This window comes from Nelusetta ayraudi, unplaced genomic scaffold (assembly GCF_046127955.1).
Source record: "Nelusetta ayraudi isolate G7.1 ecotype Tasmania unplaced genomic scaffold, CSIRO-AGI_Nayr_v1 ptg000026l, whole genome shotgun sequence".
Taxonomy (NCBI): domain Eukaryota; kingdom Metazoa; phylum Chordata; class Actinopteri; order Tetraodontiformes; family Monacanthidae; genus Nelusetta; species Nelusetta ayraudi.
In genome coordinates, this window is record NW_027466076.1 from 1526480 (window position 1) to 1541439 (window position 14960).

At 49.4% G+C, this 14960-nt stretch overlaps 1 protein-coding gene across 4 annotated transcripts in view; it reads right to left on the bottom strand.

Annotated features, from left to right (window-relative positions):
* Window positions 1–9102, bottom strand: part of ptprz1a (protein tyrosine phosphatase receptor type Z1a) — a 34516-nt gene extending 25414 nt beyond the window's left edge. For 2 of the 4 annotated variants that reach the window (XM_076028808.1, XM_076028807.1), the window contains exon 1: window positions 8764–9102. In XM_076028808.1, coding sequence (XP_075884923.1) covers window positions 8764–8827 — 64 coding nt within the window. In that variant the 5' untranslated portion in view covers window positions 8828–9102. The remainder of the gene's footprint in view (window positions 1–8763) is intronic. The other 2 variants (XM_076028810.1, XM_076028811.1) reach the window with 2 other exon arrangements.
* Window positions 9103–14960: the final 5858 nt, after the last annotated feature.

Below are 14960 nucleotides of genomic sequence, written 5' to 3' on the forward strand. Positions count from 1 at the left end.
ACAGGAAGGAGCTCATTCTGCATGTGGTCACTAGGTGGCGACATTATAAGCCCTCTGGCGCCCCCTGCTGCTGGCCAATGCTCATCATTTGATCACTCACTACTCAATTAGCGTAGCACCTTTGATCTGATGCTAATGTAAAAATGCTGATGTTGTCTGACGCTCTCACTGGCTCCCCCTGCTAGTGGTGGAACAAAAAAAAAAACGAAACCCCAACTGTTGCTGGTTTAGGTCCTGTACATCTCTGCGCTCTGCTGGGCCGGAGTGCGACTTAACGTCTGGAAGGTAAGACAAAGCGAGGAGGTCCCAGCTGGCGCTGCGTTTGAGGTCGGCTCAGTAAATTAGGAGATGAGTCTCCCGCTGGGCCCCCGATGATATCGGTCTAATCTTGGATTACATGTTTGACAGGAGGTACGGGGCGGGGAGCCCCTGCTGGGCGCCGCCATCCCACCAGACTGAAGCTAAAGAGAAGCTGTGGGTGAGCGGAGACCTGCTGCTAATCTGAGCCGGAACTAACCGGAGCTAACCAGAGCCAACGGGAGATAACCAGAACTAACCGGAGCGAACTGGAGCGAACCAGAGCTAAGTGGAGTTAACCAGAGCTAACAGGAGATAACCAGCACTAATTGGAGCTAAGTGCAACCAACTGCAGCAAACTGGCGCTAACCAGAGCTAAGTGCAGTTAACCAGAGCTAAAAGGGAGCTAACAGGAGCTAACTGGAGCTAACTGGATTAAAAGCTTTGAAAGTTTGGATGAGACGATGCATTAAAATGTCCCGCAGAGGGGAAAATCCACTGCAGCAGGTAGAAAAACTCTGATGAATCTGATAAAATGCTACCACTACAACTACAACTGCTACTAATAGTAACTCTAGTACTACTAGGACTACTGCTGCTGCTGCTCTGTGTAGCCAGACTCCAGACTTTGCTTGTACTGGCTGATTATGAAAAAAAAGGGAAAGTCTCCTACTTTTAGCAGCCTGGTCTGCCTCGCACTCTGACCTCTGTCCCCACCTCCTCTGGTTGAGGGGTCAGAGGTCAGAAGCTGGAGTTAGAGCAGACCATCTCAGGGTGACGGTGATGATGATGAACGAGTACATGCTGCCGCCGCCGCCGCCGCCGCTCAGCTTCAAAAACGTTCCACTTTTCGTGACATGTGACAGATTTGGGACGGCCCTTCGTGACCTCACTGTGACAGACAGGAAGTGAAAAGCTGCACCTAACCACTGGCAGGTGGTGTAAACAACACGTCTGACACGGAACACCTGTGTGTGGGCGACAGAGAGAGAGAGTTTGTTTTGACGTCATGTGGCCCTGGGTGTGTGTGTGTGTGTGTGTGTGTGTGTGTGTGTGTGTGTTGTGGGTAGAGGGGCTGATTGACGGACAGAGCGAGAGTGTGAGGACAGTGCTGCCTCAGAAAAAAGCTCAACCTTGGTGGATGATGAGCCCTCAGGCCTCACAGCGGCAGCGAGGGTTGTGGGTTTGAGTCCCATGGCCCAGTCCACAGCCAACACACTGAGCTGTTCTTTCCTTCCAGTTGGTTGTTACCCAGAGCTACTCAAAGCAGTGGATAAGTTGTGAGAGGTGGATAGATGATGGATGGTGATGATAGATGGATGGATGATGGATGGATGTGATGATGGATGATGGATGGTGATGATAGATGGATGGATGATGGATGGATGGTGATGATGGATGGATGCATGGATGGATGGATGGATGGTGATGATAGATGGATGGATGATGGATGGATGGTGATGATGGATGGATGGATGATGGATGGATGGTGATGATGGATGGATGGATGGATGGTGATGATAGATGGATGGATGGATGGATGGATGGATGATGATGCTGGAATGGATTGATGGATGATGTATGGATGGATGCATGGATGGATGGATGGTGATGATGGATGTGATGATGGATGGATGGTGATGATGGATGGATGATGGATGGATGTGATGATGGATGATGGATGGATGGATGGATGGATGGATGGTGATGATGAAGAATGGATGGATGATGCAGATGGATGATGATGGATGATAGATTGATGGAAGCTGCGGTTTCTGGCACAGCAGGACCAAGTTTCCTCAGTTCCCGTCTCTTCTGAGCAACACTGTGTGTAGCGCCTTTTTGTGGACGGGACAAACAGACAGAGTTCTGAACCATTTTGGACCGGCCAGTCGGGCCAGGATGTAGGCGTGGCTCGATGTTGCTGTTTTTTGAGGGACAGCAGCACCAGGGATAGGCAAGGAGGCCCTGAACGGGGCGCGTGTGTGTGTGTGGGTGTGTGTGTGGAAGGGGGAACCGGGGGGGTCCTTACTAAGAGGATTATCTGAGCCCACAGGAGGAACCGTGGTGGCACCACCCTCCAGAAGTGCCAGGAGGAGGGGGCGGGGCTCAGGACCGCCGCGGTCCGCTGCCTAATCTGCGGACAGAGCCGGGATTGTGTGTCTGGAACGAGGCCCTCTGGTGGCAGCAGCCCAGCTTCCTCCTGCTGGGAGCAACTCAGGCTCCTCCACCTCCCTGCTGCTTGCTATTCAGGAGACCTGCAGGCCGTCCAGCCACCTGGTGACCTTCCAAAGGTCACCGCACCTTTGACCTTCAGGTTGAGAGCTTGGCCAACCAGCGGAGTCTCCCTCAGACCCATCCTGCGCACCTGAGCTGCTCTCAGCCACTCGCAGCCCAGTGAGCGGACCGACCAGCGTCCTTTGATGCAGTGGTCCCCAACCACCGGGCCGCGTGAAAATATTGTCTCACATTAAACCGGGCCGTGGTGCTAAAAAGGTTGGGGACCACTGCTTTGAGGGATAGAGAGGCGGAGCCAGAGCTGGAAACAGGAAGCTGCTGCAGTGGGCAGCCTGGTCACAGCTGGACTAGAAGAATTGAAGGCGCTGAAGGTTTTTCTTCGCTCCTGGACATGCTGTTGTTGTTGATGAGTGGATCGGTGGTTGGATGATGAATGGATGGATGGATGAAAGGACGATGGATTGATGATGATGAACGATGGATGATGATGGATGGATGGAGGGGGCATTTACCTTCTTGTTGGTTGTTACCCAGAGGATCCAGAGGATGGATGATGGATGAATAGATGATGGATGAATGATTGTATGGTTGGATGGTGGATGGATGGATGGATGATGGATGAATGGATGGATGGATGAATGATTGGCTGGATGGATGGTTGGATGATGGATGGATGGATGAATGACTGGATGGTTGGATGATGGATGGATGAATGATTGGATGGTTGGATGATTGGATGGATGGTTGGATGATGGATGGATGGATGGATGGATGATTGGATGGTTGAATGATGGATGGATGGATGGTTGGATGATGGATGGATGGATGGTTGGATGATGGACGGATGGATGGATGATGGATTGATGAAGAATGAATGGGGGATGGATGTTGGATGAATGGACAGTGATGATGGTTGGATGGATGATGGACGGTTGTTTCCAAGTGGCTTCGCAGATAGAGAGTGACTTTGACTGGCCGGTGGCTGAATGTGACAGACTGAAGGTTCGACCAATCAGCTTCTAGGCCTCTGCAGGGCTCAGAATCTAGACACCCCCACACCCCCCCGCCCTCGACCAATGGTGACTCAAGGATGATGATCAATTCAATCAAAAAAAAACATAACGTGCAAACATTGTATTTTTACGCAGCAGCAGCAGCAGAAATTGATGTCCCAGTCTCAGTCTCCTACCAAGCACCATGACATCATTATTTACTTAATTTCTTATTGTATGGGATGAAAAAGAAAATCATTTATTTTGAAAAAAAAAAAAGAGTGAGATCTGAAATCTCAAATCCAAGCGAAAAAACATTCATCCAGAGTGGCTTCATCTCCCAGGAGGGTGAAAGACCAAACATTGGATGACACCTCCTCCTCCTTCTCCTCCTTCTCCTCATCCTCTTCCTCCTCCTCCTCCAGGAGATACCTGAGGTCACATCGCTTCAGGAATTGGATGTCCAGCAGGAAGTGAGACGTCAAAGTCGGGCTGACCTCAAATTGCCCGCCTCTATAAATGGAGAAGAAAAACGGTGGCACAGACGAGCTCCTCTGGCCTTATAAGGGTGTGTGTGTGTGTGTGTGTGTGTGTGTGTGTGTGTGTGTGTGTGTGTGTGTGTGTGTGTGTGTGTGTGTATCCGTGTGGGAGGAAACCAGAGAGAGCAGAGAGAACTCCGAGGACAGCGACCCCGCCGGAGCGCCGCGTCTCCAGGGTGTGAAGAGGTTGGCCGTGACCTCCAGCACTGACAAGGTCGTACGAGAGGAGCCTCACACGCTCAGCCTGCTTCTTCCTGAGGTCAGAGGTCAACAGAAAGCAGCCCGGTCGTCTCGACTTCATCTTTGAGCACGAGGCCAAAGGTCAAGACGTGTGACCCCCGGTGTGGGTGTCTGGAATCTGGAGCTCCAGCGGTTCTCCAGGACGTCCTCCTCAGAGACCGCGGCCACAGGTTGACCCACCCGTCGACCAGATTTTCTCCTCCTCGTCTCCCAACGTCTCTTTCTCCTCCTTCTCCTTTTCCTTGTCTTCTCCTTCTCCCGTTCCTCTCCTTTCTTCCTCCTCCTTCTCCATTTCCTTCTACTACTCTACCTCTTTCTCCACCTCGTCCTGGTTCGTCTCCCTTCTCCCACTCGCCGCCCCCCCCCCTTTCCCCTTCCCCTCCTCATCCTCAGCTGTGTGGTCCCGCCTCCTCGCTCCCTGAGAAAACGCTTGAACTGACGGTGACCAAAGTGTTTGTCAGGAAGCCCGGCAGGAAACAAAAAGGAAGAAGCTCCTGGAGCAGAAGAACGACTTCATTAAACAGCCGAGAGGAGTGCCAGCCGTGTGTGTGTGTGTGTGTGTGTGTGCGTGCGTGTGTGTGTGTGTGTGTGTGTGTGTGTGTGTGCCTGCTCCAGTCCCGGGCTCAACCCTGAAGACGACGCTGATGTTCTCGTCCGCGACCCGTTCAGGGATTAATGAGCTCCGATGCTGCATTCAAGTCATGTGGGACCTCCGAGCTGCCAAGTGGGGACAAGAGCTCTCAGTGAGAGGCCGGCGGTTAGCGAGGGGGAGGAGCCTCAGCCCACTGAAAGTGTTTTAATCCAGGTTGGTCTTGGTTCCAAATCCGAGTTGGTTTTTCTGGGTGTTAAACGTCCCTGGAAACTTTAATGAACTTGAATTAGTTTCCTTTTGGTTGTTGTTGGATTTATTATTATTATTATTAATTCATTCATTCATCTTCTAAACCCGCTTACTCCTATTCAGGGTCACGGGGGTCTGCTGGAGCCTACCCCAGCTGTCTTAGGGCGAAGGCAGGGTGGCACCCTGGACAAGTCGCCAGTTCATCGCAGGGCATTATTATTATTATTATTATTATTATTATTATTATTATTATCACGCAGCAGCTCACTGCTTCATCTCCACCTGTTTCAAGCAAAAAGGCTGACTCTGCATGAGGATGGACGAGTTTGGGTGACACTGGGTGAAAGAGGGTGAGAGAGGGTGAGTGAGGGAGGGGCAAAGTGAGGGAGGGAGGTGGAGAGTGGGTGAGGCTGGATGAGTGAGGGTTTACGTTGGGTGACTCTGGGTGACTCTGGGTGAGGCTTGGGTGAGGCTTGGGTGAGGGTAGATGAGAGTGGGGGGGTGGGGGGGTGGAGGGTGGGTGAGGCTAGGGGACGTTGCCGCTGCCGCTGGGACCCTCTGTGGTTATTTTGAGGACTGACCTAATTGAAATTAGCAGGGGGAGGGGGGGGGGGGATCCCAGTGTGGCTCCGCCCCTCTTTAACCTTGACACACTTCCATCAGGGCAGCAGCGACGCCTCCGTCAGCTCCGTGTGTCGCCTCCAAACAGGAAGTTGAGGGAAGAACCATCGCATCGACGTTCCGCCGTCAGCAGGTCCAGCGCCCTCCAGAGGCCGACTAGGCCAGCATGGGCGTCCCCCGCCTGCCGCCGCCGCTCTCCCACACTGCCCCGCCCCCTCTGCCACTCCCCCCACACTGACCCCCCACCTCCGCCGCCGCCGTTAGCTTGTAATGTGGCCGATCCAGGAACTTAAGCTGCCCTAAGAGGATCAACCCCGTGTCTGAAATGTAAATGTCCAGTAAATACAGCGGACGCCTGGCCACACCAACATCTGCTGGGGCCACACCCACCCCCGCCATCCCTCCCACCCCCAGGAACCACAGCAGCCTCCTCGCTGGATCTTTTCTGAGGCGCCTTCAACAGCGCTTGCTTCATTCACTGGCACCAGAGCAGGTGGGGGGAGCAGAGGGGGGACCACACACCCAGGCCCTTCCACGATGCCCCCAACACACACACACACACACACACACTCTCCCAGCCGACCATTCAGCAGGAGGTGGGGGGGGGTAGGGAGGTCTGCCCCAAACATCCATTACAGGGTCTGAGCAGCAGCAGCAGGAGGACCAGCAGAGACAAGATGGTTGGCTGAGCAACTAAAATAAATAAATAAAAATAAAGACACGCCCACCAACCCCCGCCGCTCCCCCCTCGCCCAGTGAGGAAGGGGGGGGGGATTAAGAGGCAGGAGAGAAAAAAACAAAGATCTTCTGTCAAAACTCAGTTTAAATGCTTGATTCTGTTTGTTCCCATCTGCCAATGAAGACTTTGTATGTGTGTGTGTGTGTGGGTGTGTGTGTGTCCGCGCTCTCCCACATTCCCACTGCAGCTCCTCCTCTGTAGAAGCATCAATTCAGCAGTCAGATGGCGGCACACTGGGCCAGTAGGGGGCAGCAGTGGTGGATGCCTCCTCTGCTGACCTTTCCTGACCCCCTCCACCACCACCACCACCACCACCCCTCCCACTACTGTGACAACTGACCCCACCACCACCCCTTTCCCACTGATCTGCTCATCAAACGCGGCGGCAGCCACCAGGGAGAGCCCCGCCTCCTCACCTGACCTTTCCTTCATCGTCTCATTGGCCGGCCAAAGGTTTCGCTAGCTCACGCGCGGTTACGGACGTAACGGCGAGAAGGTCATCCGAGGTGAACCTGTGAAACTTTGCGGAGGATAAATACACTTTGCTGCAATTTGACAGAGCTCGTGTCAGCTAGCGTCGGATGCTAACCACGCTATAGAGCATTGAAGGACAGTCCCACTGAGCAGGCGCAAGCTTCTTCGTAAGACGAGTTCAATAGAAAACTAAATGCTAACGTCGCCAACGTGTACCATCTGCAGCCAGCAGAGGGCAACAGGGAGGATCCCTTCCCTGGACAGGAAGTAGTCCCTGCGGTCAGCTGACATCAGCCAGGTGTGACTCAGCCACTCGTGCGCTTCCCACCTGCCTCCATGGTGCAGGATGAGACAAACACCGGCGGGAGCAGCGCAGACAGACAGAGTCACATGATGTGCAGCGAGAGGGCCGTGCTGCGCGCTGCTGCCCCCTGGCAGACTGTCTGACTGTGACCGCCATCTGTCTGAAGGCGGCACGAGAGGCCCAGCGACCGACGTCTGCACAGACCTCTTTCTTCAGGTCCAGATGGGCGGGCGGAGAACCATCCCGAGAACCGGGAGCAGCACACACTGGATCCAGTGCTTCACTGGCCGCAGCATAAAAGCTCTCCCTTCCTCCTGGTCTTTGTTCCCCCCCCCGCCCTGGCTCCCCCCGGACCGGCCGGAGCCACCTTCACCGCAACACCTGCAGCACGAGGCTACCACAGCTAGCCAGCAGCATCACGGCTAACCAGCAGAGAGAGCAAGCTAGCCAAGCCACCAGCATCATGGCTCCAAATACGTGACGTTGGGAAGTCAGACTAAAGGAGTGAATCCAATCCAATCCAATAATTATTCAAACAATTCGTCTTCGAAAAGGGATGAACAGGGGAATTTATTTTAATTTAAAACCTAATGGAATAATAGTCCAACCCTGACCCCTGGATGAAGAGCCGGTCCACTGAGTTGCCTGTTGCCATTTTTCGTACACCACCATCATCCAACAGCATTGGGCAGATAAATACACTAAAAAGTATTGGAAATTTTTGAAAAAAAAAAACCCAAAACATAAGCTGTTTTTTTAAAAGAAAGAAAAAAACTGAAAAAGTTCTCCTCCAGTCGAGCAGATTTAAAAGGACCATCCATTTCTCACCGTGCCACAAGATAAAAAGAATTACACGAATGATTATTTCACATGATTTCGACGGTGTGTGTGTGTGTGTGTGTGTGTGTGTGTGTGTGCGCGCGCGCGCGTGCGTGCGTGCGTGAATGAGAGAGAGAGAAAGAGAGAGAGAGGGGCGGGAGTTGGGGTGGGGTGGGGTGGGGGTGAGCATTATGGGATTAGTGCTGTTGTTGTTGCCAGACATGGAGCCTGTGACACCCTAAATAAGACGGTCACAGCACCGTGTCCAAACTTCTGCTGTCATGCTTGACAGCTCCGCTTTGACGCACACTGCACTGACGCCCTGTGCCGCGCACCGCACGCACGCGCAATCTCATCTGCCGCCCCGCGCGCGCGCCACACACACACACACACACAGACAGACACACAAACACATACGTACTTCAGTGAATCGTCACCCAAATCTTCCCCATATCAAGAAAACGAGACGCACCTAATGAGCGAAAATAGACAAAACAAACAAACAAACAAACAAAAAATAGCAACTTGCCACCAACACACACACACACACACACACACACACACACACACACACACACACACACACACACAGCTCACCTGGAGCAGGTACCCGCTCACCCCACCCGACCCCTCAGCCTGGCGCCCCCAGCGGCTCTTACCTTGGTGGCCGATGAGGATGAGGTGCGCAGCGGCCAGAAGCAGCCAGCAGCCCGCGGGCTCCATGTTCCGTCGTGGAAGAAGTGAGTGGCGTGTGTGGAGGAAACGCTGTAGCTGCTTCGGGGAGCAGATCCCGGCCGGCCCGCCCGCCTCCTGCCGGCCTGCCTGCCTGCCTGCCTGGCGCCGCTGCGCCGTGGACTCGCTGCTGGTTCGGGTCCCGGCGCGCCGCTGAGCTGCGCCTCGTCCGCTCTGCTCCGCGCCGACTGACTGGGGGGAGTGACGGCGAGCCGGCGGACTGGAGGCTGTGCGCCGCCCACCGCGCGAGCGAGCGAGCGCACGCACGGCGGATCCACTTCCTCCCTACAGCAGCCGCACCAGCGCCAGTCACAGAACACGACGGAAAGATGCGAATTATAGTCAGTAACCGGTATAAGGGAAATCACAGCAGGAAAATTGTGTGTGTGTGTGTGTGTGTGTGTGTGTGTGTGTGTTTTACATGTGAACGTCAGACTTTATGTCAAGTGAAAAATAAAACACGCCAAAAGTGATTTGCAAATCTCTTGTATTCCTTTTATTCTTCCCTTCAGGGGAGGCTGACTGGGACATTGAGCCAGGAAACCTGAATGACCAAAAATGTCAGCAAACTCTGACTGACACGAGCGTTGAGAGGCTTTGTGTTCTGAAGAGACTCGCAGCAGAACTTACACTTTGTTGCCCGTCCTGACTGCCTTTTCACCGGCTGTCTTTGCACAGGTGGGAAGAAACGGAAGTGCAAATACTTCATTACTGTATGCCGAAGTGCATAAGATTGTTCAAGTATCTGTACTTTACCTGAGTATTTATTTTCCTGACGACTTTTTCTTTCTTTCTTTCCTTTTCCTTCTTTCTTTCTTTCTTTCTTTCTTTTTTTTTTTTTTAACTTTGGCTCCTTGCATTTGCACACACATATCTGTACTTTCTACTCCTTGCATTGGAGTAACATGTAGGTTATGTTTGTGTTTAAAAGTCTTCAAACGATACAAATTAAAAGTACCATCTTCGTGTGAACGAGGCCAACTCTGCTTCTGTGGCCTGGCAACATGCTAAACACCTTCAGGGTAGTACACGCCATTACTTGTTTAGCAAAAAAAAAAAAACCTGGCTGTCTGAGGTTGCTGGTGTTTTTGACCTATGTTAAAGAAGTTAACAAAGTGACACGTAGACGGAGATTACGGTGGTGTGAAGGCAGCTTTGCGGATCCGCATGGTGGCTGTAAAATCTGAGGAGCACTTGAAGGCAGCGAGCCTTGACTTTGGATGGACGCTAATTGGCACCGGAAGGCTAAAGACCGCCATGCCATTCGCTGCTAGCTCTTTGCTACGTGTGGCAGGCGGCGGCTAATGACGGCTAACGCTTTTCGCCACTCTGCTGTCGTATCATATAGAGAGCGTCAGTTTCACTCGGCTGTGTTTGACAGTGTTAGAACTGGTAGTGATATTATCCAGCTGTCAACAAGTTCACAAATTCTGCTGCTCATGAATGCTGTAGGGAAAAATACTATATTTGATTTGATTTGTAAGTAAAAAATAAAAGGGATACAAAACCCAAAACATACGAAAGAAAACTTATATAGGATGAGTAATCAATCAAACAACAGTGGAATATACATCAAAATAATAATAAGTCACGCTCGAAAAGGGGTAGGAAGAAGTAAAAACTTATTTTTACCTACCCCCAACTTAAATAAATATACAAGCTTATGAACTAAATTAAGTATATACCATTAGATAACAGAAAACAACAAAACAGAAAACAACAAAAGACAAAAACCAGAGATACATCTAAACAAAAGACAACTCCTGTTAAAATATAGTGCTGGACTTCAGCTGCGCGAGTACTGGAGAAATTTTATGAGTCTATATAGATATAATATATAAATATTATATATATTTAATTATTAATGAACCCCAATTTCTTGATTAATGTTTTTGTCGGTTTATTGAGTCAAAAAAGCACATTGTTGTTTTTTTCCCATTTCAATCTGTAATCCACAGTTTTTTCTTCTTAGACACGCAACTATTTTCGAGAAAGCCGTCAGATTTTTATATTTGTACGCCGCGATCACAGATGCAATTTTTTACCGAAGGGCTGTACATTTTGTACAGACGCAACAGTCTCCAGAGTGAGAGAGAGAGAGAGAGTGAGAGACAGAAACCTCAAATAGACGTGCACTGTGTGTCACATACTGTAAGTTGGACCGAAACGGCAAGACAGGAAGAAGCAGTGCGTAGAATAATGAATATTGCTAATGTTGCAGCAGCGGCACATTTTGTACTGATGTGTGAAATGTTTATTGTTGACTGTCGAAACACCCGTTTTCATTAAAAAGGGCTGAAAATTTGTTGGTGTCATATTTGGAGACGCTAGTCATTCATTGTCGAGATGAAATAGTTTCATCCACGTGTGTATTTGCACTTTGTCAAAATGTGACCGACATCCATTTAGTCGGGGGGAAAAAATATTTCATTGCGATATTTTTTTTCATTTACGAGTGTTGAAATTGAACCAACTGGAAAGTAATTTCCATATTAGTGAACGACATTGAGCAGCACTTAAATTTACGTAACTTGACATTGCTGTTCAACGGACCACAATCGCAAAAGAAGAAGAATTTTTTGGAGCCAATCAGAGCAAACTCTAAGCCTCCGTTTCAAATGCAGGTCGGGTGGTCAGATGCTGATGTGGAAGGTCCATGAGAAGGAGATACCAGAAAGCTACCTTCCAGGAGAAGTCGAGCCGCCCGGCTTGATCCCAGGTCTACATTTCCGCTGACATGGTTGGATGAACTGTCAACGTTGCGTTCATTGGTCGTGCCGCTCGTCTGCATTGGCACTGATCTGAATTGACTTTGAGCAGACAATACCTCTGTAGTGATTCAAAAGTGGAAAAACCAACATGGAGACGTTTTCCTTTTCTTTTTTAAATAAAGAGTTCAATGAGTTACTTTCCACAGCATTGTGTTTTGGGTTTATTTTGATTTTTGGCACACCAACAACAAGTTGTGATAATTATAACATCTGACACCAAGGAGGTTATTGTACTTGCTCCTGACGAGACTTGCACATTCCCTTCCTCGACATAGAGGCTGCACACAACGTTTGTAACTGGAACTTTTTTAGGTCCTGCTTTGATCCCACTTTTAACAGTAAAAACAAAAAAATAACTTTTGTTTTGTTACTACTTCACAAAAAAAAAAAGGATCTAACTGAGTGGGGGGTGGAGTTCAGGGGCCACCGACACCTCCGCCCCCCCCCCCCCCCCACCGAGATTCTTCCAAGACATCAGCAGTGACCCAGAAATCACAATTCACTCCAAGAACACTGTGTGTGTGTGTGTGTGTGTGTGTGTGTGGTGGTGGTGGTGGAAAGGGCGGGGATCTCGCCCGTCTGCCACATAGTGATACTTAACTGGAGTGAGTGGATCTGATCATCCAGATCGAGGCCGGTGGTTGAAGCTCTTTAGTCCCCTGCATGTGTACTGGAGTAAGTATGTAGGTACGTTGCCTACGCTTTTTAATGGAACCTTTATAAATGATTGGTGTTTTTAAGGGAAGCACACACTAACCATTCCTGACATCTGCTGAAGGTCCATTGATCCTCACATGTGCGAAATCTCTCCTTATTCAATGTGTAGTATTTAGTTTGACTTGGTCAGGGATGAAACCCAGAAACCCTCGGTCCCAGGCACCGCAGACACTGAGCTGCACTGTAAGAAGCTCATTTTTGTATGCAAAGAAGTGTTTTCTTCTGCTCTGGTAATTCACAATGTTGCGACAGGAGACAAACGAGGTTCGCTTAATCCGTCTGAAAAAAGCTTCGGTCTGAATCGTTCTCAGCTGCGACCAATCAGCATCCTCTGCGAGGAAGGAGGCGGAGCTGCGGTCAGAAACGGGAAGCTGCTGCTTGCTCGCAGACCGCGTCCGTGTCAGCGTGGATGCTGCGGTGGCGAGTTTGGCCTGCGTTTCCTCCTCAGAGGAGCAGAGAAGTGAAGTCTTTACTCTGCCGCTGACTCAACACGCTGCAGATGAACTCTGCGCACTATTGCCGCGCACCACGTCAGGCGTGGCCCCTCCCACCTCACCTGGTGTTTAATTGTCGGCACGTTCGTGTGAGATCTGATGGTAAAAAACTCAGTATGACAGAAATTTTCCCAAGGTTTCAGTTGCAACACTGGTTGGTTTCATTCTCAGCTTCACGCTGTGACAGTTCAAAATTCAAAATATTGCCGCCCCTCCCCAAACACACACACACACACACACACACACACACACACACACACACCCTCCCACCATAAGGCCAAGACATCGCTCAGATTTTTCAGAAAGGCTCCACTCACATTTTTTAAGCTTACAATAAGTGAATGCGCCACCCCTCCTTTATCTGGGTGAATATATTTGCATAATTTACTCTGGATTATCTCTAATTTATGCAGAAACTGCTTTCCACTTGTTAGGCTCCAACTGGGGGGGCTAATAAAATTAGCTTTACCCCAGAGCGGAACCATTCATGCCGCCTTCACATGCTTCTCCATGACTTTGGTGCTCAGATGGGAGTGATCTTTCCCTCCAACACCAGTCTGTGACCCAGCACGGGACAATCAACTCAGCCTCTTGTTGTACTTGTCAATCGGCGGCCGTGAAAACTGACTCGCTGCTCGGTTTGCTGCTGGTGGACGCCACCAGAGGGCGCGTTTCTGAGGACGCTGGGACACATCTGGAACTCATGAGCTTTGATGCTAGTTTTTCAATGAGGCTGAGCAGCTCGTGAACTTGCAAACCGAGGCGTGAGAGCTCTGTGCTTGAACTCAGAGGTCATCCGGTGACTTGGTGTTGTTGATAAGCTGACCTGAAAGCATCCAGCTGCGATGAAGACAATTTTCAGGTGCTGCAGGAATGACTTTCGCAGTAGGTGTGAGTATAATAACAAAAAACAATTGCATTCTATCGTTTGGCCAGGAGGGATCAACAACTTTGGCTTCAGGATGAATAGCTGGCAATGTATAAAAAGTCTTAAGCTGTACTCACCTGTCGTACACATCTGTCAGGCCACAGCTACTTCAAAACAACAACAACAACAACAACAACAAATAAGGTTTCAGCAATCAAGTGCAAAAAGTGGTGCAAGCGCATTTTCTAAAGCGGCACTAAAGCAATTGTTGACTCTCAAACAGATCAGAACATAAAACATCATTGTAATCACTTTTTTAATTGAGGAAAGTGAAAGTTGTGTGAAAAAAAACATACTCTAGTGGTTTTACGGTAATTTGGAACCTTTTCTAGTGGTTACACAGCGTCTACCTGCGTATCGTGTAGACTGCACCGCTGCCTTAGACTTTATCATTTTGTAAATGTTGGTAAATGTCCTTGCTTTTGTCCACTTTGGAGTCCATAAAGTCTGAGTTCCTGACTACAATTTGACTGACGGGTTACACATCCACCGCAATCAAGATGGCAAAAACACCTGTGCAGGTTTTAACTTCAAAGAGCGGCAGTGTTTCCATCCAAACTGGAGGCTTGTGGCTGTCAGTGGCATCACACTGACTCTGCAGTAAAGCTGTGTGGGAAGAAGTGAACCCCCATCCCTCTGGCTGCAAGTCCCCCAGGACGCTGCAGCAACCGACCGCCTCCTGGCCGGTCAGGGTGATGTTCTGTGGGAAACAGCAGGACAGGACGACGCCCAGTCAGTCCCCAGTGGGGTGTCCCCGGGCGTCAGGTGACCACTGCTTATTGTCAACGTGTTTTTTTTACACCTTTGTGAAAACACGCACCTGACCGGAGCACCGCCCTCTTTTCAAAGCAGGTCAACAGATTCTGTGTCTCTCTCTCACACACACACAGTCACACACATCATACTCAGTCATTTAAATAAAACACAGAAAAACACAAGACACAAGGTTCAAATTTATTCATTTATTTTAATTTGTTTTTGGAACTTTATTTTGTTTATACATTTGAATAGCTTGAAATTTGTGAAATAGTTCAAGATTTTTAGATACTGGTAATTTACCATGTGAGTTATAATAATAATAATAATAATAATAATAATAATTATTATTATTATTATTATTATTATTATTATTATTATTATTATTATTATTATTATTATTTTTATTATATATTTTTTTTAGTCTAATATTAAAACAAAATTATCTAAAAACAAAA